Source organism: Sinocyclocheilus grahami, unplaced genomic scaffold (genome assembly GCF_001515645.1).
Source record: "Sinocyclocheilus grahami isolate Dianchi unplaced genomic scaffold, SAMN03320097.WGS_v1.1 scaffold1012.1, whole genome shotgun sequence".
In the NCBI taxonomy this organism is placed as follows: domain Eukaryota; kingdom Metazoa; phylum Chordata; class Actinopteri; order Cypriniformes; family Cyprinidae; genus Sinocyclocheilus; species Sinocyclocheilus grahami.
The window spans coordinates 47,822-74,280 of record NW_015506191.1 but is presented as its reverse complement, the minus strand read 5'-3'; the positions used below and the strand labels follow the sequence as shown (position 1 = coordinate 74,280).

Here is a 26,459-nt window from a genome sequence, read left to right as displayed (position 1 = left end):
TCTGTCTGTCTGTCTGTCTGTCTGTCTGTCTGTCTATCTGTCTGTCTGTCTGTCTGTCTGTCTGTCTGTCTATACACACAATTTAACCAAATTAACCTAAAAAAACGAATACAAATTTTAATATGAAAAAAATGAATAAATCTATTTGAAAACAATTCTCAGTTTTATTAGTTTTTTTTAAATAAAAATAAATAATTTTTTTGTTTGTTTTAATTATTCACAAATAATTTGTATTTGTTATACATAGATATGATATCTTTACATTATACAGTAATTTTGCTATATTTATATGTATATATTCTATATTTGCATTTTTTTTCCTATATAAAACAATTTGTGAACAATCAATATGAATAAAAATATACTAAAAAAGAGAAATATATATATTTTTTAATATTTAATTGTATATTTTTTCACTTATAACAGCACCATAAATTGTTCCATCTTCTCATGACACTTTATCATGAAATGCAACAAGTCAACAGTGGTTAGCTGATTTACATGTCAATCAGACGGTCACTTTAATTGAGTGGTTCTTTTGACAGAATATCATACCATATTTCATATAATAAATATGCGTACAGTACCTGAATGTTTACATCTCAAAGTGCAACTAGTCTACTAGATCTGTAGAAATAAAAAGGAGATTATTTCATGTTTCACAGGGAAAGTGATGAGAGAAAATGATTTTGAGATCAAAATATTACTCTTCTTATTTTGTCTTTTTTTTACCGCCAAATTAAAATTCTGTCATCATTTCTTCACCCCCATGTTGTTCCAAGCTCCTGTACAAATTTCTGTTGAACACAAAAGAAGATATTTTGAAGAATGTTGGTAATCAAACAGTTGCTGGTAGCCATTGACTTCCATAGTATTTTTTTCCTTACTGTGAATTCAGTGGAAACCAGCAGCTGTTTGATTACCAACATTCTTCAAAACATCTTTTCATTTGAAAATGAATAGGTTTGAAACAACATGAGGATGACAGAATTTTCACTTTTGGGTGAACTATCCCTACCAAACTCTTAATTCATACACGGAAAGCGGTTTGTGTATTAGTTGTCATGCTCTGTGTTGTTGGTTATGTCACATGATTAATTCAAACCGTATTATTAATGTGAAGCTTTCATATGCACCGTGGGTTGTTTAAACAGCACTTAACTGGACTTGTATTGTATTCAGGACTCTTACATCGCCTCTTCTTTAAATCATGCAGAATGGCTGTCTTACTCATCTGTGCCAGTGGCAACTCCACTGAGGTTATCAGGAGTTCAGATTTGTTCATCAGGCATGTCAATGCGACAAAAGACATTATAATAAACTTGGCAACCACATTCAGGGCCAAAATGACATAGTTCCTCCAGAAATCCATCGTGATGAATTTCCAATTAAGCTCGTGAATAAAGCAGCCATTGTTTGTGGAAAAATGAGTTTCTGAAGAAGGAAATTATTTCATGCTTTGGTGCCACTCACAGCAGTGCCATTTCGCCTCTGAAGGCTTCGGGGCATCTACTGGAGACTTTCAATAGCCTCATTGTGGATTCATCTTGGCTTTAAAGGGGGGGAAAAAGTGATTTGTCTTTTCGCTGAGTAACATGAAAGTAATACGGATAACCTGTGTTTTGATGAGGTCCTGGAAATGAGGTGATTGAGGAGGTCAAACAGAAGCAGCATCAGAAGAGCCATCACTCATACAAGGCCGCTTCCTCAGATCTCAAGAGTCTGCAGCTGTCCCACAGACGGAAGAGGAGTGTCGGTAAGACCTGCTGCTCAAAGACATGTCACTCTTCTTGACAGCGTATTTCGTAAATGAGCAGTTCCGCCTCTGGAATCTCATTTGATGAATTCTGTAGTTGCTTGGCAGAGCAATTGTTAATTTATGGTGCTTCACTGATAATAGTTAAACTATTGCCATGGTATCACTTGTAGTTTTAGTGCTGAACTTGTCCTGCATTTGTGCATAGCAATGCACAAAAAAACACCTTAACAACCATATAGCAAAGGCCTGAGATCAACAATCTGGCTACAAACATCCTAGCATTGAAAATGCAAATTTTGCATGAGAAAATATAATACTACACATACACTATACCGTTCAAAAGTTTTAAGTCAGTTAAATATTTTAAGGATTTTTAAAAATACAATAATAACAGTAGTGTTATGAAATATTATTAAAATTTAAAATAGCTGTTTTCTATTTGAAAATGTTTTAAAATGTAATTTATTAAACTGAATTTTCAGCATCATTACTCCAGTCTTCAGTGTCACATGATCCTATTAAATCTAATACATTTGATGCTCAATAAACATTTCTTATTATTATCATTATGGAAAACAGTTTGCTGATTAATATTTTGTGGAAACTGTGATACATTCTTTTTTTTATGATTCTTTGATGAAAGTTCAAAAGAACAGCATTTATTTGATATATTCAAGAAAAAATCAAATGAACAATGTAAAAGTCTTTATTCTCACTTTTGATCTAATGATTTAATGCATCCTTGCTGAATAAAGCTATTAATAATAATAATTACAAAAAAACGTACTGATCCCAAATAGAAATCTTTTGGACTTTTATCATATTGCAACTGCTTTGTTTTAAAATAAATTGTGATTTGATCTTTTATACCTGCTTTATATTTAAACATATGCTAAATATTTCAGAAGACAAGAATATTAGCTTATTGAATTGACCTGAATTGATTTGGTAAACCCCAGAACTCTCCTAATAATGTTATAGTCAGGATTTTATGTTACATAAACATCTACGATTGGCGCAATTCCAGTGTTGAGGATATAAAAAGCAGAGAGTGTCAGTTTTATTCAGGAAATCCCAATGATTGGAGAGCACCTCTTTATTTGATTGAACGTGAGAGTATTTGGATTGGTGGTACTTGTGAGGTCACAAACGGATCCGAGCCAGGAAATTCCAAACATTCAAAGTTCATGTCACAGCTCGTTGAACTGAACAGAGTTCACACTGGCACATAGAGCTCTGACATGCGCTCTTCCTTCCTCTTCACATCAACCGTGGAGCGTGTGCGTGTTGGGATATTCTGGCCTCTCGGTACCTTCCAATCACTCACTCGAACGCACCGAAAAACTGTTCAGGCCTCAGAATAGCTGTGTGCCATTTTTGTTACAACTGTTGCTCTGAAAGAGTGTAAACGTCCAGATCGAATGCCGATCTCAGTGCTGTGGTCGATCTTATTTTGGTCTAGGTAAATACAGAGGCTCGGAGATATTAAAAACCCTCTTTAATATTTGCCACTCATGCAGTTTGAAGGGCCTTGTTGTTTTGCTGGATGGCATTAGTTTCAGAGAAGCACGCAGGCAAAATTTCTCCCAAAAAAGGAACTGAAAAATGATAATTCAGTGGTACTGAAGGATTACCTTAATCATGTGACCTGATAGTTTTTAATTTGATTTAATTTTACTTTATTTTTTACTTTATTTTCTTTTAGTGTGTTTGTGTGATTGAGTTAATTATAATTAATACAGTTTAATTATACCATAGTATAATGATGGCATCAAATGTTAATGCCATGGTGGTTACCATATTCATGTGCCATTATATTTTTAGTTTAGTTTAGTTTGTATGATTAAGCTTGAGCTAATTAATAAAGTATAATTATACCATAGTATAATGATGACATCAAATTGTGAAAAAAATCAAAGAATCTAATATGAATTAATAAAAAATATTATTTTATTTTATTTAGCTTATTTTAGTTTTTTTTAGTGTGTTTTTTGAAGCTTTACTTAGTTAATAAAGCACAATGCCATGGTACTTAATGATTACCATATTCATAAGCTTTGAAGTATTATTTTATTTTATTTAATTTCATTATTTTGTTTCAGTTTATTTAGTTTAGTGTGTTTTTTGTGTGTGATTGTTTGAAGTAATTAATTAGTAATATCTTGAATATTCTTTGCTTTGAATTTGTTCTAATGTATTAATTTATCCATGTGTCCTCATTTCTTGCATCCAGTTGAGGAAGCGGTGCCCGCCATGTGCAAGACACGGACAGTGATCTTCGAGATCCCCCGCAGTCAGGTGGATCCTACCGCTGCAAACTTCCTAATATGGCCTCCGTGTGTGGAGGTGAAACGCTGTACAGGCTGCTGCAACACCGGAAACATGCGCTGTCACCCCTCCAAAAAACAGCACCGTACTGTCAAGGTAAGAGCAATGCATCAACAGTTCTGTAAAGCCATTTAAATGTGAGGAAGACAATGCTGACTTTATATCTTAAGCAGTATAGATATCAGGGCCACACCCACTCCAAGCCACATCCCTGTTTTAAATAGTAATAATATTTCACAATATTACTGTTTTACTGTATTTTGAATCAAATAAATGCCATCTTAGTATAAGTGACTTTACATTAAATCTTACCAACCTCAAACTTTTCAACAGTAGTGTGCATGTATTTGAATTTTGAATTTTTTTTAATTTGAACTTTATTTATATGTTCATTTATTCATATTCCGCAATCTTCTGAATGGACGTTCAGTTGATTGTAAAGCACTATCCATTTTTCCGCATAAAATGAATACAGATGTTAGTCTTGTATGTTTTTTTTCCAGCTCTGAGCACAGGGATGGGACGAGAATATATTATGTGTTTCTTTCCAGCTATGGTGGTATATATTTGAGCAAATACTCTTAAGAGGTGTATTTACCCTTCCCTCACTTTTTCCTTCTCATCCTAAAAAAGGAGCAGGTCTGCACAAGCTACTGCTGTTCAGAGCCGTGATATAAAAAACACAGACTGTAAAAAGGCCTCGTGTGTGAGTGCTTGGCAACATTTCTGCTGTACTTTGGTTCATTACAGTGATAAGCTTGTTTCAAAGGAAACACTGCTGGGTGTGGAACATAACACCAGATAATGAGTCTATCAACACTTACTGGAGTTAAACTTCACCTAGTCTGTCTATCTGTCTATCTATCTATCTGTCTGTCTGTCTGTCTTTTTTCTTCTTTTTCTGCTCTGTGTTCTTCTCTTTTGCAATCCATTTATATTTCTTCATATTTTCTCTGGCATTTAGCCTGTCTCTCTCTCTCTCCTTCCTGGAGTTAAACTTCACCTAGTCTGTCTATCTGTCTATCTATCTATCTATCTGTCTGTCTGTCTGTCTGTCTGTCTTTTTTCTTCTTTTTCTGCTCTGTGTTCTTCTCTTTTGCAATCCATTTATATTTCTTCATATTTTCTCTGGCATTTAGCCTGTCTCTCTCTCTCTCTCCTTCTCTCTCTCTCAGTAGTGATTGAGCTGTTATGTAAAGTGTAACAGGAGGTGATAGCTTTAAGGCAAGTCAGTTCACTCATCAGCCATTCTTATCATGCTAGCACAGCTCCTGTCTGCATGAGTAGGGACTGAAATCTCCAAACCTTTTGGCTGTTTCAGTAACAAATGTTAAATCAGCAATAAAATATGACACACATTTTGCAGCTTTAATTCAAATCAGGCTATAAAACGAACATTTTCTGGTTAGATGCAACACATGCACATGGTTCTATCAAAAATACATTTGCCTTTTTAAGCTGAAATCAAGAAGGACAGGCACCATAATGAGTGTTACATTTTCTTCTCTTAATTCCTCTTCTGTACAGTCTCTGTTTGACCTAATTTCCCCTTCCCTTTCTCTCTTGCTATCGTCCCGGTGTACAGTACTAATGATTTTCCCAGAACTGCTGTGTTGCAGTTTGTGTCTATTAGCCTTGCTAAAACACACACACACACTTGCATGCAAGCATCATCACACAGTACTACAACAACAACAGGTGCTGCAGTGACATACTGGGGGAGGGGAGAGGAGTTGGACCCCAGACAGAATAAACCTCGTTTTACAGTGAGGAGATTAAGATCAGACCTGCAGTGTGAGAAGAGGCCACATGTAAACATCTGTTAACGCAACAGAAAGCTGAAAGGGACTTGTCGTGGATTATGGCATCATTTACTAGCCTGCATGACTTTCCTTTTTCGCTTTTTAATTTATTCAGTGAAAGTCAATGGGGTCCACTATTGTTTTGATCATAAACAATGAAAACAGTATCCTTTTACATCTCTTCTTAAAGTCCCGTTATATGGTTTGCTGGGAGATTTTGTCATATCGCTCCATCTATCAGCGTACCTGAACCCAACAACAACGAACAAGGTCACTGTGGTTTCCTTAAAGTAAGAATATCAAGATAGGCAGCTGACTGTGTGAATGATGTTTATTTTATTTTCATCTCTGGTAATCGGACTGCTAAAGTTACTAAATCCAGCACACTGCCGTTCTTTCCTAATGAAGAGACTAAGTGAGGATATTCCTGATTTGGAATGTTTGCGAGCGAGTGTAAGAATACAGCATGTGATGTGGTTCAAAAGGTAAGTGTTTATGTGTTTGGATGAGCCGGATTTGGATTCCTCCTTTAGAGGTCGGTATGAAGGGAAATCATACATGGTTTATACTGGCACTGGAAGCACGAGGTGTGTTGCGAGTGTTGATTTTGGGTATTAAAGAGCCTCAAATGGCCCAGGTTCGTGAGGATACGGGCCCCATCTCTGACGCAAACACTGAGGAAACACAAATAGTGCTAAATCGAATGAACGTCGTATTAATATAGAAAATACAGCAAAATATTCCAAAAGAGCCTGTTGTATTGGAGTGGAAAGGCTGATGTAGCTGACAAAAACTGAACAACATAGCTTTGTGTTCAACATTTACAGTAAGGTCATGTTAACGCTGTCTCATACATCTGATTTTTTTATTCATCTGCCTGTGAAGTTACATAATAATATATAATCTATAAATGGACAAAAGCATGTAGTCTTTGACTTAAATTAATTTCTTTGCATGATTACAGTAATGCACTTGTAAGTACAATATAAGTAAATGGGCAGGATTTAAAAAGGTTTGTTGAAGTACTTAAATAATATATTATTTATACATCATAACATTAGAAGCCAGAAAAATACTCCATGGAAGCACACCAATGCATACTTGAATGTTTGGCTGATGCATTGCAAATGTGCAGTCCCATTGTGCACACTCAAACCGGGGTGGTTTGATCGCTTTCTAGGTCATTTCTGATGGAGCAAGTGGAATACCATTCCTTACCGCACTACAAAAGCTCTTTAGCAACCCATAAAACCAACTTTTACCAAATTAAGCATGCATTTCCCTGCTAAAAAGACCAATGTCTTGTTGTTGACAAATCCACATAGAACACGTTTAAAACATGAGATGTGGGGAAAAAGTCTCAAGATAGTTTTTTCAAAAGTTGGAACTTATTAGAACTTAAGATGGGACTGCAAAAGTCAGAATCCTTTGTCTAGTAGTTTGTCTAGTAGCCCTCAACACTGCACAGCATTTCTCCTTAATCAAACACACCTGATGCAACCCATCAGCTCATTAGTAGAGACTCCAAGACCTGAAAATTGGTGTGTCAGACAAAGGAGACATGCAAAATGTGCAGAGTTGGGAGGACTGGTCCAGAAACGTTTTCGGGAACCATTACCTTATGTCCCAGACTCCCAGGTATACTCCCACTTTCAGTGTTCTGTTCCATCTCGCACACAGCCACGTCTGTACAGCTTTCAAAGAATATTCAGCCAAGCATTAGCAGAACAGTGAGAAGAAATAGAGGCCTAAGCATTAAAATTAGCACAACAAAAGACACCAGTCGACCCCTGTTTAAGGCTGGGTGGTTATTTTGAGTTTAGTGTGCTGCAGTGGGGCGTTAACTGTGGAACATGTAACTGTTTTGGGCTTATTGCCCAGGAATTGTTCGACAAATTTTTCCACTGTTGCCTATGACCAATTGGCAGGGTTTGGAGTTAACGGAGCATGTACTACCTTAACAGTTAAGAATATTTGCTGTCATTCTGTATGCTACTCCAACACTTTTGATTAGGGTTGGAGCTAACCTCTGCAGGAAAGTGGCCTGGAAGGGCCAAGTTTGCCCACCCCTGCCCTAAGGCAACATTAAAGTAGACTGGTTTGGAAAGCTTTTCATAGACAGCATCTTCACACGCCACTCAGAGACTCAAATCCAATTTATTCCAATACATTTTGTTAGTTATCTTAACATGCTAGGCAGCTCAATAGGTTTTGGAACAGAGCTTGTGTGGTTGGCATAATTTTGAGTGTTTGTGTATGAAAATGTGTGGATTGATGGTTTGGTGAACTTGATCACAAAGATTGTTCCTTTCACATTGTTCTTTCTTTCTTAAGTGTGCACAGACTGTCCAATAATACACATTAAAAATCACTGCGTGGTGGATATGTGTCACTCAAACAAACTGCATGTCTTACTAAAGAAAAAATCACAATCGAATCATTTTGAAACGGCACCAGATTCCACAAAAATGTAATTGCTTGTTAACGGTTGTTTTGTTTCCTTTCTCTCCCTCCAGTGGACATGAGGTGAAACCACATCAAACGAGCAATTGAAGGACAACAGTGGCTACGTAATGCTCCAGCAGCACTGAGACGTTGACCTCTGAACTCTGACCCTACTGACCCCATTGCTGTTCAAAAAAGATACTGTATCCAGAGGAACATTATACACAAATACAACACCAAAGGTGCTTTCTACGTACTCTGTCAAACACTGAAGACAAACAAGATTGGTATTCAGTTAATTATTAAGTGGTCAAACACTGGGCGGAAACGAAACTGAAAAGGACGATGTTTGCGTCGATTCTCTGTTGTTTATTGCATACGACTCTCTTAAAGGTCAAAGATGAGGAGAAAGTATTTTGGAGAACACTACGTTTGTAGACCATGAACTTCACATGCTTGGGTTTGGATCCACTCAAGCAGGATTCTAGGACTCCAGTCATTCAAAAAGAGGATGAATATATATTAAAGGATGTGCTGTCATATAACCTTGCTAAAACGGAAGACACAATTTTCAGTTGTTCTCTGCCTTAGTCTTCTTGGATCCAGAACATTGAAACTGCTATTTCCAATGTGCCTCTAGAAAGTTTTGGCCTTCCGAAGACTTCAACTGCCTGTCCGTGAACAAAGACTTACAGAAGGCAGTGTAATGCAGTCATTATGCCAGAATAAAGTATTTATGTATGCGATCTCTTTTTCTCACACTCTTTGTTTCTCAGTCCAATGTAAGACGAGCTCATCTTCATTGATCTGGAAGTATTATCAGTAACATTTTTCTCAATATTTCAGTTCATTCTTGCTTATATTTTACAGCAAAAATACTAGGTTTTTGTCCTGGAAATATGTGTCATATAAAGACATGTAGAAAGATGCTTTATTTTTGTTAAAAATATATTTATAATGCTAATGTAGAATCAAGCAGGAAGTATGTTTATGTATTGTGCTTCTGTTTTGTGGTGTAATGGTTGTATGATGGGATAAGATGACCCATTGAGAGTAAATGCTATACAGTATCAACAGGTTGGCCATGACACAAGCATCATCAGTCATAAGATGTTGGTTCATAATTTGCTTCTTTACTCACCGTAACATAATATTTAATGCTGACATACAAAGAGAGAAAAAGATCAATCAAATAGTCAATAAACACTTACCTTAAGTATGAAGCTTTGTTATAAATAAAGACATTAAAACTAATAAAGAGTACATTTTTTATCATATTCACACACAGAAGACATCAGAAATTGTAGATCCTGTTCATTTGATTCCTAAAGGATACACACACTTACCTTCAGGCCTTGAATTTTAAATGACCTTAAACTGAGTTTTTCTGCTGGGGAAAAGGACATAAACTGTTTAAGAAAAACCTGATTGCCACAGCTAGATTTTTGCCCAAGACCCCGTTTTCGTTTTGATGTCAACATGGAGAAATCTTTTAATATCCTGAATGTGGTTTTCTTGCATATTGTTGTGCATGTAAATAAACTCAATGTTTCTAGGGTGGCAAATTGTTAAATGGTGTTTAAAGGGACCTTCTGCGCAATCAGCACTCTAAACGACGAGTTTGTGCATTGAAATCTCTGAGGGCTGTATTTATGACATTTACAGTCTGTTGCAAAAGTGCTTGAGCAAGAGCTTTCATGTTGTTCCAGGCCGGTTGTTGACTCTGGCTCGAGTCGTGTCTTGCTGCAGGGACTCCACTGGTTCTTGTCATTTTTGACACATGCCAGACAGATGGAGCAGTCCTGGCATTGGCTCTACAACAGAATTCGGCACTTTGTCACACTCCTGACCCCCAAGTGGCATGTCTGGCCATCTAAAGAGCACCTGGAGGTCTGAATCACTGTGAATCACAGCAACAAACTGTGGAGACGGTTGAGGGGGTGGAACAAAAAGCTTTGACTAGTTTTATTCTTTGTGCCTTAATGTTTGTTTTGTATTTATAACCGTGAGTCATGCAGCAGTCTGTCTGGTACAACCCATATTCACTTTCTACAACATCATGGGTATTTGACTTAAATACAGTTGAGCTGAAGTTACCATTTTGTGGTTTCAATTAAAACACGATTAACCAAATTTGTAGGGCTGGTTGTATATTTGTTTGTCTAGTGGTGCATGACCTGATTTAGCTTTGTAGCTACTGTGGTTTTGTTATTGTTTCGTGGTACTCTTTGCTTTGGCAGCTGGGTGATTTAGATTGTTATGCTCAGGTGCTGGAACCTGCTAGTCTGTTCAGTGTTTCTGTACTGAACTGCTTATAGGTCTCGACGATGCAATTCACTTCTGTCACATCCTTAAATTGTGGGATTCTCTGGTCACACGCACATTCTCCTGTTGTCCCAATAGGAAGTACATCCCGACCATAGACTTTTTCCATCTCTTTTTTTTTTTTAAGCGCATTTCTACATGACATGTTTTGCATGTCTGGAGTTGTACAATAACAGGACGTAGGATCATGGGCAGTATGCGTGGAATACAGAAACTTTATAGTAATAAAGTGTAAGAAGAAGCATGAAAATATTTCCGGAGTCATATTAGCTGTACAAATAACAATGATTCCCTGCTGAGCATAGATAACCCATTTCCAACACAAGGTTTATTAGCCTCTAGGGGTGTATGATGGAACTACAGGTGGTTTGTGAGACTGTGATTGAAATGCCAAATGAAACTAAATAAATGAATATTTAAAAAAAATAAAAATCAGTTGTTAAATCTATTATTATTCATTATAAATTAATTATTTTTATTAGCAGGTTAGAGCATACCTGAAACTCAGGGGATACTTCGAGTAAATAATTAAGATAATAAGGTTTCAGCTAAGAAAAAAAACCCTGCACACTATAGGACAAGAAGTCTGATTGTTCTACGTTGAATCAATTTTTCTCCTATATCCCATCCACTCCTGTGGCGTTAGGTTACCCAAGGCCAATTACCAATAATTTTTAATTTGTTGGAAGCTAGGTACAATTTGTTAGTGGAGGCCATTGTATCTAGAAAATTGTATAGGAACAAAGGCGTAGTTTTGGTTTGAACATTGGGGGGGTTAAAGTGTGAACTGTTTTAGTAGAGTTCCGGGTCATGCTCACTCATTAGGTTTATTTATTTGTTTGTTTGCTTATATATTTATTTTGTGAAATGGTCTTTTGTGCTATCATCTACGCAAAGTTGGTTGATAACATAACTGCAATAAAGTAACATCATAGTTAACAATTCCTTTTTTTACATAGGATATATACAGTATATTGTATTTTATATTATTTAGGCACTTATAGAAATGGTCCTCACTGCAGAACACAAGATACAGGGGGCGTGGTTGGATCAGATCCAACTCCTCCCACCTTACATATTCCTAAACCTACCCGTCTCCACCCCCTGATCCCTAAACCCATCCTTCTCCACCCCTAAACCTACCAATCTCCACCGATCTTGTGTTCTGCAGTGAGGGGCTAGTGCACTTATAGGCTGTAGTTTGACAGAATGTTCTAATTCAACATGCCATGGGAAGTCAATCTAACTTAACGTTTTCTTATATTTATATTGTTTATTTCTTACTCCTTAACAGTTCATCAGGTTCTTCATGATTTAATCAATGCCATCTTTTGGAATATCTGAAGGCCGTGTACCATAGTTCTTAACTGTAGCATTTGTTGTAATAAGACTAGCCTATTAATCATTGCCAGGCCAATAATGACTTTTTTTTTTTAAATTAATCAATATAGCATTTGTTATGAAGAAACAACCGCCTGCACATTTAGAAGCAATACAACATGCCACAGTTGTAATATAAATCTATAGGGAAAAAATCTATTCCCTTAACAGATTATATAATATAAATTCTACAACAAGTTAGACTAAATCCTGCACACTATAGGACAAGAAGTCTGATTGTTCTACGTTGAATCAATTTTTCTCCTATATCCCATCCACTCCTGTGGCGTTAGGTTACCCAAGGCCAATTACCAATAATTTTTAATTTGTTGGAAGCTAGGTACAATTTGTTAGTGGAGGCCATTGTATCTAGAAAATTGTATAGGAACAAAGGCGTAGTTTTGGTTTGAACATTGGGGGGGTTAAAGTGTGAACTGTTTTAGTAGAGTTCCGGGTCATGCTCACTCATTAGGTTTATTTATTTGTTTGTTTGCTTATATATTTATTTTGTGAAATGGTCTTTTGTGCTATCATCTACGCAAAGTTGGTTGATAACATAACTGCAATAAAGTAACATCATAGTTAACAATTCCTTTTTTTTACATAGGATATATACAGTATATTGTATTTTATATTATTTAGGCACTTATAGAAATGGTCCTCACTGCAGAACACAAGATACAGGGGGCGTGGTTGGATCAGATCCAACTCCTCCCACCTTACATATTCCTAAACCTACCCGTCTCCACCCCCTGATCCCTAAACCCATCCTTCTCCACCCCTAAACCTACCAATCTCCACCGATCTTGTGTTCTGCAGTGAGGGGCTAGTGCACTTATAGGCTGTAGTTTGACAGAATGTTCTAATTCAACATGCCATGGGAAGTCAATCTAACTTAACGTTTTCTTATATTTATATTGTTTATTTCTTACTCCTTAACAGTTCATCAGGTTCTTCATGATTTAATCAATGCCATCTTTTGGAATATCTGAAGGCCGTGTACCATAGTTCTTAACTGTAGCATTTGTTGTAATAAGACTAGCCTATTAATCATTGCCAGGCCAATAATGACTTTTTTTTTTTTAATTAATCAATATAGCATTTGTTATGAAGAAACAACCGCCTGCACACCTGCACACTATAGGACAAGAAGTCTGATTGTTCTACGTTGAATCAATTTTTCTCCTATATCCCATCCACTCCTGTGGCGTTAGGTTACCCAAGGCCAATTACCAATAATTTTTAATTTGTTGGAAGCTAGGTACAATTTGTTAGTGGAGGCCATTGTATCTAGAAAATTGTATAGGAACAAAGGCGTAGTTTTGGTTTGAACATTGGGGGGGTTAAAGTGTGAACTGTTTTAGTAGAGTTCCGGGTCATGCTCACTCATTAGGTTTATTTATTTGTTTGTTTGCTTATATATTTATTTTGTGAAATGGTCTTTTGTGCTATCATCTACGCAAAGTTGGTTGATAACATAACTGCAATAAAGTAACATCATAGTTAACAATTCCTTTTTTTTACATAGGATATATACAGTATATTGTATTTTATATTATTTAGGCACTTATAGAAATGGTCCTCACTGCAGAACACAAGATACAGGGGGCGTGGTTGGATCAGATCCAACTCCTCCCACCTTACATATTCCTAAACCTACCCGTCTCCACCCCCTGATCCCTAAACCCATCCTTCTCCACCCCTAAACCTACCAATCTCCACCGATCTTGTGTTCTGCAGTGAGGGGCTAGTGCACTTATAGGCTGTAGTTTGACAGAATGTTCTAATTCAACATGCCATGGGAAGTCAATCTAACTTAACGTTTTCTTATATTTATATTGTTTATTTCTTACTCCTTAACAGTTCATCAGGTTCTTCATGATTTAATCAATGCCATCTTTTGGAATATCTGAAGGCCGTGTACCATAGTTCTTAACTGTAGCATTTGTTGTAATAAGACTAGCCTATTAATCATTGCCAGGCCAATAATGACTTTTTTTTTTTTAATTAATCAATATAGCATTTGTTATGAAGAAACAACCGCCTGCACATTTAGAACCAATACAACATGCCACAGTTGTAATATAAATCTATAGGGAAAAAATCTATTCCCTTAACAGATTATATAATATAAATTCTACAACAAGTTAGACTAAATTTTACACAATAAATAAGCCTACAATAAAACGTGATAAATTCTAGTAAAGGGGATCATGAGTAGTTTAAAAAGATTTTAATAAGCCATATGTTAGTGCTGGTTCAAGTCTTTTCAGTTTATTTACGGATTGTTCCCCCTCCGTACAGATACATTCCGTGTTCCCCTCGGTAAATCACGTTCCGTGGGGGGTACCCCTCGATAGAAATCGTGTTTTCCCCTCGGGGGGCCCCCCTCCATCGTCAGGCCCTTAGAATCGTCCTACGCACACGGAGTACACGTCGATTCGCACGCCGCTCATGAACTGTGCTTCAGTCATATTGTGCTGATAAGTGCTCCATTTGGTTCGTAAGTAAAGTTAGCGCTTATAAAAGTGCTGAAGGCGCGATTTAAACTATTAATTAATAGCCTGATTCTAGGTTTCCATTAACCATGGTATAAATATTGGGGGGTTGTACTTGCTAGTTTTGATTATTGGGGGTTATATCCCCCCCTAAATTACGCCCCTGTATAGGAATTACATACCACGGTAGAGAGCACAGAGGTAAAAGTAGTATCTAGATGGCAGAGAAAGAAAGCATTCTGTAAGACAAAAAGCCTCTCAATTATGTTCAATTTGCCCATGGAAATGTGCCACTAATTCACTATCTGGCACATCCCTTTGTTGGGGTAAAGTCGTCTCACTGGCCCTTAGAGTAAGTGTTATGTAGGAGAGTTTGAACTAGGTCATTTCAGTTCACATCATGGTCTACAAGTGAATTTCTTGCATGTTGAGGTAAATCCACACACTAAGCATTGAAAATTGATGTCTGAATAGGTATTTTAAATCAGAATCTACTCCAAATTGTATAAATTAATTGTGGAAATAGACACTTAAGCGACTGCCATGCTGTATCCGACCTGGTGACCTGGCCACATTACATTTTTAGAAGCTTGTTCCTACAGACCATAATTGCGAGGTGGGGAATTGGGCAGTGCTCATCATGAAGGGTGCATTGAAAGAGTGTAGCCAGGTGAAAGCGAAGCTCAAAACCCCTTCCTGCTGCTGACAGATCATGGGAACCTTGAGAATATAAAGGTTGCCAAGAGGTAAAATCACAAATGAGCAAGTGACTCTATTTTGCACCCTGTTAAACATCACTTTAACACCTTTAAGGCACAGGTACTTTATTTTTGCAATTCTGTTTGGTGCTGCTAGAGGCACAGAAATTACACACTTGAAGTTAAAGTGTGTAATTTCCGCTGGGATTCTATGGTGATGTGTAAATCCTCCCACTTTCATTGCATCTTTCATTCTGCTGATATACATTTTTTCTCTTTCTCTGCAGTTGGCTTTGGCCTGTCATAGACAGGAACAGTGGACACTGGACATGAGACTCTGGTCAAGACATCCCGGCTCCAGCACCTCTGCACAGTCTGTATGAAACCTGGAATGTGAATATGAGTGCATGTAAATGTGAGAGGACACACACAGAGGTATCATTTCCCCAAGACCTCACACAGTGACAACAACTATTTATTGCCAATAACCTCCCTGGTTACCTTTAGAGCAAGATAGCAATGGCAGTGTCAGCCTCCTATGTTTGATAATCATCACTTTCTCTTGCAATTAAAAACTACAGACGTGTACACATGTAAATTAGCAGTATGTACAGTGGCCTCAAAAAAGTATTTGGACGCTTACCAGTAAGTCACGCTTAAAAATGTCTCAATTTCTCTGCACTAGACACAAATTTTCAAACCAAGAGGCATGTGCAAACAAAAGATGCTTAAGCTTTTCTCAGAACTAACTTCATTTTCTGAGTTACTTTTTCAAACATTTCTAATCAACTGTGGTTCTGTGGTTTTATATCAGTTCTCAGTTTCACACAGGTGTCATCATATTACTGTAACACATGAACATGCTTCACAAACTCTGACAATCAGAAAGTGTCCAAGACGTTTTGTCTTTATTTTGAACATACGTATATGTGCACAAAAATATGCATATCTGCTGATTGCTTCATAGGTTGAAACCCAACAAACTTCATTTTGTGAAATGTTTTCACTAGAAAGTGTTTGTGATAACCCCTTGTTTTGATATTTTGTTATATAATGCAAAGACATTTATACATTTTTAATTGCATCTTTAGTGTCCAAAAACTTTTTATTACCACTGTATCCATTCACTTACAAACAAATATGCATGATGACTCTATTTAAAGAACCTGTAATGTAACATAATGACACATTGCAGTCACTTCTGAGAAGTCCTGTTAACAGAGACATAAAAAAATACAAGACAGAGACACACAGAGGAGGGAAATATGTGGCGGTGTCTTGGATTGCACACTGTCTCTCAGGATTTGCGTCAGTGGCCAGTTTCATCCGTTTTGGAGCAGTGTGGTATCTGGAGGCTTAATTCAGAGCTAGGGCTCATCTTGTGCTCTCTTTCACCACAAGTGCCTTCTTTAGCATCTGTAAATATTAGCTCAAGACCATTTTAGAAATAAAATAATTTTCTGAAAGGCAGCCACCACCAGTGATAAGGAATCCATTTAAATGAAGCTTCTGGCATTGGGGGATATTTATTATTTGCACAGCAAACGAAACTGACTTGGTTAAAGCATTCCTGTGGATATCCAAATTGAGAATGGACATGAGGTCCTTCAGAAGTTAAAGGTGAAGTGTGCGATTTCTGCACCACTAGATGCCCCAATCTGAATTGCAAAATACATTTATTTGTTTTCTGTTTTTTATGCTTTTACATGTGTGCTAAAGTAGTCGCAATATCTGTTGTAACTCTCAAAACATATTTTCCTTGCTCATCTCTAAAAACTAGACTCATGCAAATTGTGGACTGATGAGTTTATGTGTGTGACTAGACCATCTACTCATGCTAGATTTTAGACGCTGAGCTGGCAGTAAATATCTAACACTTCTTTATGAGTTAAGATTGTTCAGCAAGGTGGAATTTGCAAATGTAGGTTTCTAGACAAAACTACCTCCGGTTCTCTTGGTTTTTTAACTTACTGACTCATACTGTCAATACTGTCTCAAAAGAATAGAGATTAAGATTACGTCGAGACAGGAAATGTGATGAAGCCTCTTTCTCTTGATTTTTCCAGAACTTTTTTCCTCAATAGACCTCTTTAACACAGCCAGGTGATCGGATCTTCACAGATGTCCACTTCAGAAAATTTTCAGATTGGTGGAGGAATCTTCAGGGGTTCCTCAGCAGCTCTCTGCAGATATAGACAACAATGTTAGTCACATAATATATGTTCTGAATGTAAGCTCTGAGCTAATGTTTAAAATCATCCACCAGTATGTCTAAATACACCAATTTCCAGACATATCACTTTCACAAGTGCTCCACCAGTCGCACATTTAACAATTTCTTCCCAGATGACACTTAATTATATTGTATATTCCCAAATTTTGTCAGCTTAGTTGGTCATGAATTCATAGCACATTGAACTTCACCAAGATATAGCACCTCATGATGTAATTCTGAAATCATACGTATGTTCAGAACCAATTTTTATAACGGATGTCAATGCACTACAGAAGGAAAGGTGTGGTATAGTTGCTCCTGATTAAAATGGTTAGAGTCAAAGACAATGTTTGATCCAACAGTAGCAGAAATAAAGGAAAGAGGAAATATGTGATTCAGACAAGCCCAGAAAGATAGGTCAACAAAGTCAGGAACAGGAAGGAACTAAAGCACAATTAAAATGATATTGTTTTTTCCCCAACTGCGATTTTATTTAGCCTGTTGATAAACGTGACTAAATCTCGTCTATAGTCTGGTTGTGTGGTCATGAACCAGTTACATCTTAAATATAACATCATGTAAATAATTAAGCAAAATATTTATTACAGTGATGACCTGACATTACTACAGTGGTCTTCTTGAGCGGTAAATAATATTGGCAGAAATCGCAATATTATGGCAACAGTGGAGGAATTAAATGAGAGAAATAAGTTCATGAACTTGGATAATCACATTGAAAATACATGTAAGAAATGGGCACCGAGAAGAAACTCACTAAAAAGCCGTAAAATGTGTGTTTTTGACCAGACTAAATGGAGAAAAAAGATTTACCTCAGAGTCCGCGCCGACGGTGCGAGTTCCTTCATCACCAGAGAGTGGCAGTGAGTTTACAGTCAACTGGGGGAGACGCTATTTACTTAAAAACACACAATGAAAACAGAAAAACAACTCAAACAACAGAAGAACGAGAAACATTTCAGGTAAATCAGTGGCTTAAAACTTCTCCAATAACGGTGTTTCGGAGAATTGTGGCTATGTCTGGAAATCATGTCAAGTGGTAAACATGAATAAAATGAAGAATACTAACAAGCAGAATTATTTTAACCATATGTATTGACAGAAATGGTAAAGTTAGTGCAGAGCTTTGTTTTTCGGTTAGCCTAGAGAGATGTGATGGTTATCCTTGCACCCTTCAGAATTAGTAATTTCTTATTACAGGGAAACTCTCCACAGGAAAATGTATGAATATTTACTATGTTTTGAAAACCTGAAAATGCCACCTTCATAGACAGTGTATTCATAGACATAAATGACTGTAAAAGTCATGGAAATGTATTTTGGTTGTGGGACTATTGTATAGTACTGAAAATATATGTTGTTTATACTTTATTCTATTTTTTTAAGAAATTAATTGTAGTTTTTTTCTTATACATTTACAAAAAAAGTTTATAGTTATTTAATTTTATTTATTTATTTTTATCCATGCACAGTCACCTGCGTCCTTGTGGAAAACCATTTTGTTCCTTCACAGTTGCACTATTTAGCAAACATTGTATTTGTCTTTGTTTTAGGTTCCATAAAGGGAAACTTCTGCAACAGAAAAAGAAGCTAAACCAGCAAGAGGAGCGTGAGGAGGAGGAAATGTTTAAAGGCATGCATTCATTTTGTGAGCTTTACCCTGTAAAATTTAAGCTTTAAATCGCAAAACATATTCATATTCCATCATTTCTGTTTCTCTTAGATGAGGTACTGTTTGGAGAGGTCACCATGGTGCCTCCATCACTGAGAGTTAAACCAAAGAAAGCCATAGTCAAACCAAAGGTAACTTGTTTACGTGCCTTTACTCCTATAGTAATTCTATAAATAAAGACTGCATTAATTTCTAACGCTGCATTAGTGTGTTAAAGTGTATTTGTCTTTGTTTTAGGTTCCATAAAGGGAAACTTCTGCAACAGAAAAAGAAGCTAAACCAGCAGAGGAGCGTGAGGAGGAGGAAATGTTTAAAGGCATGCATTCATTTTGTGAGCTTTACCCTGTAAAATTTAAGCTTTAAATCGCAAAACATATTCATATTCCATCATTTCTGTTTCTCTTAGATGAGGTACTGTTTGGAGAGGTCACCATGGCGCCTCCATCACTGAGAGTTAAACCAAAGAAAGCCATAGTCAAACCAAAGGTAACTTGTTTACGTGCCTTTACTCCTTTCTGGAGGAAGCGTTCCTGCTATGGTCTATGTGGCCAACCTTTGTGTTGCACTTTGTGTAGGAGGTAAGATCATAGATTTTAATAGCCATGTATTTCTGTATGTTACGACATTTTCCGCTCATGTTTTCAATTTTTATTCCAAAAAGCCATCTTTAATATGATCAGAGCAAAGATTAGGACTTTATTTACTCATTTTCTATACAGTAGTTGAATAGTATAGCACAAAAGCACAATCTAATATGGATTACAAACATGATTTATTTGACATAAAAAGCTTCTAAATGTCTGTAATGTATTGCTTTATATAGACATAATGTTGCACAGTTCAGTTGCATGTATAAGTGAAGTCACCATCTTTACAGGAAATGCAGTAGCTTCCAAACGAGTGAACTGATCAAACTGTCAGGTGCGAGTGAATGAGTCACATGACTTGAAGAGCAGCGAGCGGCAGTCGGAGCCTTTTGTGATTTTGTATTCAGACTTTTTCCTCCTTTTCTCAGGCTCACTTAAAGTGCCTTTGGAAGCCGAAATGCAATATAATTGCGCTAACACTTAATTTTATGTACCTCTGATTACTTGGAAAAAGGAACATTTTCAGTTCAGTGCCAAAAAGAACTGGATGGAAAGCCAGTCTTTTGGGGGTGTATTGAATTCATAACACCAGCTACAACTACATAGATGAAATACAAGAAAGAATGGCTACACTTATTTGAAAGATTACGCTCATGCATTATTCAATGTCTGATTAAATGTGCAGTGCAAATGCATGCAAGAACATCTAAACTCCTCATAACACGCATTGTTCTTGTTTTTGAATGTGCAAAAATTGTTTGTTACTTAGTTTTCTGAAGTTGTGAGATATGAAAAAGTTCTCTTTCTTCATCCATTCTGCTCACAAATGTCCCGTTTCTGTCCTGCAGCTGCTCTGAAACCAGATGTGGTGTTGGAGAACAGTGCTACCACACTGAACCATTCAATGGCGCTGGTGCAGCGCATGGAGGCCCTGCTGACCCAGGGAAACGGCAGTGACGTGATCCTGCGTGTTCAGACCTTAAACACGGACGAGGTGAAGATCATCCAGGTCCACTCGCTGGTGTTGACTCTACAGAGCGACGTGTTTGATGAGCTCCTACAGACCAGAAACTCCACTGCCATGATCCTCAGAGAGACCCCAGACTGTGCAGCTGTCTTTGATAAGTTCATTAGGTGAGTGGTTCATTACTAATAGGGCATTTAGCAAATTTTTATCGAAAGGGATTTACATAAGACTTATTACAAGCACAACCCCAATGGAGCAACATAGGGTTGAGGTGATTGTTCATGCGTTACCCTTGAACCTACAACCTTACAGTTACCAACCTAAATCTATAATCAATAAACCATAACACTCCACTAACTGGGAGCTACCAACTGGGGTTTCTAGGAAAAAGGCTATGATGTAATCGTTTTCCCTCGTAATGATCTCATTCTGTTGGATTCACTTCCTCTTGTTGAGTTGTACTGTGAAGTAACAGAGCAAAATATTAAATGTTATATAACAGTTATAATTTTAGATTGTTTTTATTTTATTGAATATTTTTGCATTTTTTATATTTTATATTCTAGATTTTCAAACAAACCCATTTTATTTATATTGGTATTGGTAAGTATTTCAACAAAATACTTTTATTTTGTTAATATATCCTATTTCTATATTTTATTTTGTATTGTAGTGCATTGTATTGATTTTATATATTCGTTTTTTTAATGTTATACGGTATATTGTAGATTTTCAACTAAATGCTTTTATGTTATATATTCTATTGTTTTTATTTTTTGTTTTAATCATTTCTTTTTTATTCTATTTTATGTTGTAGATTTACCAAATTGACCAAATATTGTAGATTTTCCACATTTGGAGGGTAATTTAAACAACTATTTAAACATTACATTCCACTTCTATACTGTATATTATAATATTCTTTTATTTATAGATCCTGTTTTTTATATTGTATTGTAATTCTTTTATTGTTTTTATTTTATTTTATATTGTAAATTTTCAACAAATTGTTTATATATTCTGTTGTTTTCATTTTTTGTTTTATTTATTTATCATTTATTTGTTTATTTATTTTTTATATCAGATATTTAGCAAATCACATTAGGGGGAAATTTAAACCGAGTTTTTAAACATTAGCCTACCTTCCACTACTATAGTATATAAGTGAATATTATGACAAAAGTAAGAATAAAGCTATTGCAAGCAAAGCACACTGCACACAATGGTGATAATTCACAAACATCTCCATGTTTTAACCTACAACTAGACCTCGCATTTTGTCAGATAAATAAAAAACACAAGAGAGAAAAACAGTTAGTGCACCATTCAGGGCCAGATTTACTAACAGTTTGCGCCAGCGCAAACCGTCTTTTAGCGTTAAAATAGTACTGTCAGGATTTACTAAAGAGTTATTTTTGCGCCTGACCTTATTGAATATGCATTTGTAGGAGTTTCCCTAGACACAAAATTTATGGGAGGAGAGTATTAAAATGAATCCCGCAACATGATTTAACATTTGCGCTCGTCAAATTTCTGGTATTTGCACCATTATTTAACGCCCAAAAAAAGCATGTCTAAAAGCAGGCGGTAATTTGCGCTGCTTTTGGTAGATTGTGCTGGTCATTATGGAAATGATCTGGCTGCATCTGTGTTCTTTAATGTGCGCATTGTCAGTAAATCACCCACAGAATTTTCCCCTCCCATCAGCGCTTTTATGGGATTGTGCTCTAACGCTAATTTGCCCTGTTTAGTTAATCTGGCCCTTAGTGTAGCATTCAATTGTGTTACGTTATCATTCCACACAGGCTATGGAGGTTAAGCTTCAGGGTAATCAGTTATCCAAGGTAAAACATTAATGGTAAGGTTGATTTTTCCAACACAACCTCTTTCCCTGCAGGTACTTATACTGTGGTGACATCACAGTGCGTCTGAACCAGGCCATTCCTCTACACAAGCTCGCCAGCAAGTACCACGTGTGGGATCTCCAGCAGGGCCTCACCCAATACATGACCCAGCACCTGTCCAGCGACTCGCCCACAGGTCACGTGGTGAGCTGGTACCAATACGCCACGCAGATCGGGGATGTGACCCTGCAGAACAGCTGCCTGCAGTACCTGTCCTGGAACCTGTCGTCGGTTCTACAGAGCGCCGAATGGAGCTCCGTCAGTGAAGAACTGCTGCTTACTTTGCTGCAGCGTTCGGACCTGGTTCTGCAGAGTGAACTGGAGCTGTACGAAGCTCTGGAGGCCTGGATCAGCCAGAACCAGCCTTCAGGTGAGACGGCCGAGAGTGTGCTCAAAGCAATACGCTACGCCATGATATCACCTCAACACTTGTTCCACCTGCAGAAGAAGTCGTCTGTGATGCTGAAGTATTACGAATCGGTACGCGATCTGCTCTTCCTAGCCTTCCAGTTCCACGCAGCCTCACCCGTCCAGCTCGCAAAGTACTTTGACGTAAACTGCAGCCTCTTTACGCCACGTAACTACTTGTCACCAGCATGGGGCTCTCCGTGGGTCATCAACAACCCAACACGGGACGACCGCAGCTTTAGTTTTCAGACTCAACTCGGTCCGAGCGGCTACGACGCTAGCAAACGCGTGACCTGGAACGCTCTTTTCTCTCCTCGTTGGCTTCCTCTAAGCGTGCGATCTCCTTATCCAGAGCAGGGGTCCCTGCAGCCCACTCGTACCGATGGAGGGCGTCCGCGGATCATCGTCACACCGGCGACCTCCAGCCCAGACTTTGCTGGCGTCAGCTTTCAAAAGACCGTCATCGTTTCGGCCCGGAAGCAGGGGAAGGTGGTGGTCCGTCATGTCTACAACTTCCACCAGAGTACAGAAGAGGCAGGAGACTTCCTGTTAGAAGCAGACCTGCAGCGTAGAGCATCTGAGTACCTCATTGACAGCTCGCTCTATCTGCACATTATTGTGAAGCCCCTCTATCACAGCCTCATAGTAGCGAAAAAATAAAAGTCTAGCTCCTCTACCAATGATTTCTGGTGCAAGCAAGTTTTACATGCCCAAATATATTTACATTTATAATTTTTGGCAGATGCTTTTTCCAAAGCGTCTTAAGTTGCATAGATTTTTCTGTTGCATTCTGGTGTGCAACACCAAGTCCACTCTTATTTTTTCTCATTTAATATCCTCTTTCACTTTGGAAATAGGATATTGCAGAGATAAAATGGGTTGTGAATGGTTACTTCTATTTTTACCATGATGCATGAAAGCTCACCCTAATTTATTAGTACTTGGAAATCACCATAGTCACATTTGTAATGTTGCCATATTTGACTTCAAATTGTCATCCCTTAAGTTTTACAGTGAGCATGCTGATTGATTTCATAAAATGAAAAAAATGTAAAAAAAACTAAAAAATGTTCTTTGATGATTAATGCATTTGCACACATTGTCTTATGGAATATTCTGAACTGATCTTTTGCTCACTTATGTTATATTGTAATTCATGTTAATTTTCATTAAAATCACAATTTATGAACCCACAAATTACTGTGTCTATTCATTACCAAGACTAACGTTATATTTTGTGCATTGGTTCTACTTTATAAAGCTGTTATGGGGAAAATGCATTTGGAAAAGTGTTATTATTTATTTTCATTTTTATATTCAATTTTTTTCAGGCACTGGTCAATTCTGAGATGGAAAGAAAACATCTGAAATATACATTTAAGTATGTTTTATTTCACTTTATTTAATTCTGTCTGAGCCTAAAATCCACGCTTCAGTGTCACTTAAATACACCAGGCATTTAAGTTGTATTCCTATCTATTGTTCATGTAACGTTCTCCTTGGTTATATAACACTTCTGAATTTTTTTCAGGTTCTGGCTGTTGACAGCATTCTCTGATTTATGGCAGGACAAAAAGAGATCTTTAAAAAAAAACATATTCACATTTAGTGTCTTAAAAATAAAATCAAAGAGGTTGTAAGAGACTTTGAATCCCAAGAAACTGGAACCAGTGAGTCAAAAACTGAAACTTCATCTGTTCTCTCATTGCCCTCTGGTGGTCAAAAAGTGGTACATCCTTTTGAGCCACTGAGCTATTAGAATTAAGAGAGTGGTTTGGTATGCACACGCTGAATTTAGTGTTGACAGGTTTCATGATGCCATTTGGCTGGAGTAAAGCTATCAGGAGATAACTATTAGAAAGCCAGCTGGAGCACAGCAGTGCGAACGCAGCATTTAGAAGCAGCTGCTGCAGTGATTATGGATGCTGGGCAGGTGCATGTTGGGAAGAGAAACATGATGCTCAGGCTACAGTATGTTTGGAATAGAATTGGATTAGAATCTTACTGCAGCATATATACACTGTATACTACAGACTATAAAAAAAGCTAAACAGCACAGTGAAAGATGCATGAGTAGCCTATACACACATTTAAAAATGTATAAGTCTGTATGTATGTATCCAAATTAAGAGTGATAATGTCATAACTTTTGTCAATCTGATCAATTAGTAAAGAAAGAGATGTAAAATCAAGCTTAATATTGTTTTTGGTTTATCACACTGGTTGGGTCAAGTGCATTGTATTGTGGGATACATCACACACAGAGCGCTCTGTTGAATAATGCAAATTTGGGCAAATCTATAGGTAAACCAAAATGTCCATGCTGCATAGTTTTAGTATTGTGATAGTCAACACTTGGTTCAGTGGGCAGGTGCATGTTGGGAAGAGAAACATGATGCTCAGGCTACAGTATGTTTGGAATAGAATTGGATTAGAATCTTACTGCAGCATATATACACTGTATACTACAGACTATAAAAAAAGCTAAACAGCACAGTGAAAGATGCAAGAGTAGCCTACACACATTTAAAAATGTATAAGTCTGTATGTATGTATCCAAATTAAGAGTGATAATGTCATAACTTTTGTCAATCTGATCAATTAGTAAAGAAAGAGATGTAAAATCAAGCTTAATATTGTTTTTGGTTTATCACACTGGTTGGGTCAAGTGCATTGTATTGTGGGATACATCACACACAGAGCGCTCTGTTGAATAATGCAAATTTGGGCAAATCTATAGGTAAACCAAAATGTCCATGCTGCATAGTTTTAGTATTGTGATAGTCAACACTTGGTTCAGTGTGGCTAGAGGTCATTAATGGAAACAGCTTTATGTAATCAGTGTTGGAGGGAATGTGTTATCTGTCAACACTGCTCACTCAGGAAATGTCAGACTGTGGAGATACAAACAGAGGCAATAATACAGTCTCTAGAAAAGAAACCCGCCTCTTCAGCTTGTGTTTTGGCATAGGCTATTTTAATCTTTATAATTCAAAAGTTATTTTCTGTATGTCATGGAACTACACTCAGTCTGTGCAAGAATGCCATTTCAGTTTAGACCAATTCTGCTTTATTTTTATATCTCTTGAAACTTACAGGAGCTCATGGCCCAAATAGATAACCACCAATCATATAAACTGTTGACCAAACTCATTTGACAAATTCTTGCTATAATATTGACTATAATGGGCCTATATATAATTTTACATATGCATTTTATATAGCCTATTTCAGAATATTAAAACAAACAAAAACATTACAGAAATTTTGGATTCTCTGGGCATTGTGTGTCTTTCTCATGAGTAAAATGAGGGAGTTTCTCCCCTGCATTCCTTTTAGGCCATAAAACCAGTGATATCATGATTAGTTGTCATGGTGATCAAGGTGGGGGATGGTGTTCAAGCGAAGCCCTGGCATCCAGTCTATTGAATGAGGGGACTGTGACGATTTGTT

The 26,459-nt window shown here is 37.1% G+C and overlaps 2 protein-coding genes across 2 annotated transcripts; both read left to right on the top strand.

Annotated features, from left to right (window-relative positions):
• The first annotated feature begins 1,217 nt into the window (after window positions 1-1,217).
• LOC107565608 (platelet-derived growth factor subunit A-like) lies at window positions 1,218-15,618 on the top strand. The gene is made up of 4 exons (XM_016250868.1): window positions 1,218-1,269; window positions 1,631-1,756; window positions 3,993-4,183; window positions 15,523-15,618. The coding sequence occupies exons 1-4, from the start codon at window positions 1,218-1,220 to the stop codon at window positions 15,616-15,618; spliced, it is 465 nt and encodes a 154-aa protein (XP_016106354.1).
• Window positions 15,619-18,202: 2,584 nt separating this feature from the next.
• Window positions 18,203-24,185, top strand: LOC107565606 (BTB/POZ domain-containing protein 17-like). The gene is made up of 6 exons (XM_016250867.1): window positions 18,203-18,234; window positions 19,022-19,116; window positions 19,192-19,271; window positions 19,652-19,718; window positions 20,576-20,861; window positions 22,592-24,185. The coding sequence occupies exons 1-6, from the start codon at window positions 18,203-18,205 to the stop codon at window positions 23,664-23,666; spliced, it is 1,635 nt and encodes a 544-aa protein (XP_016106353.1). The 3' UTR covers window positions 23,667-24,185.
• The last annotated feature ends 2,274 nt before the right edge of the window (window positions 24,186-26,459 follow it).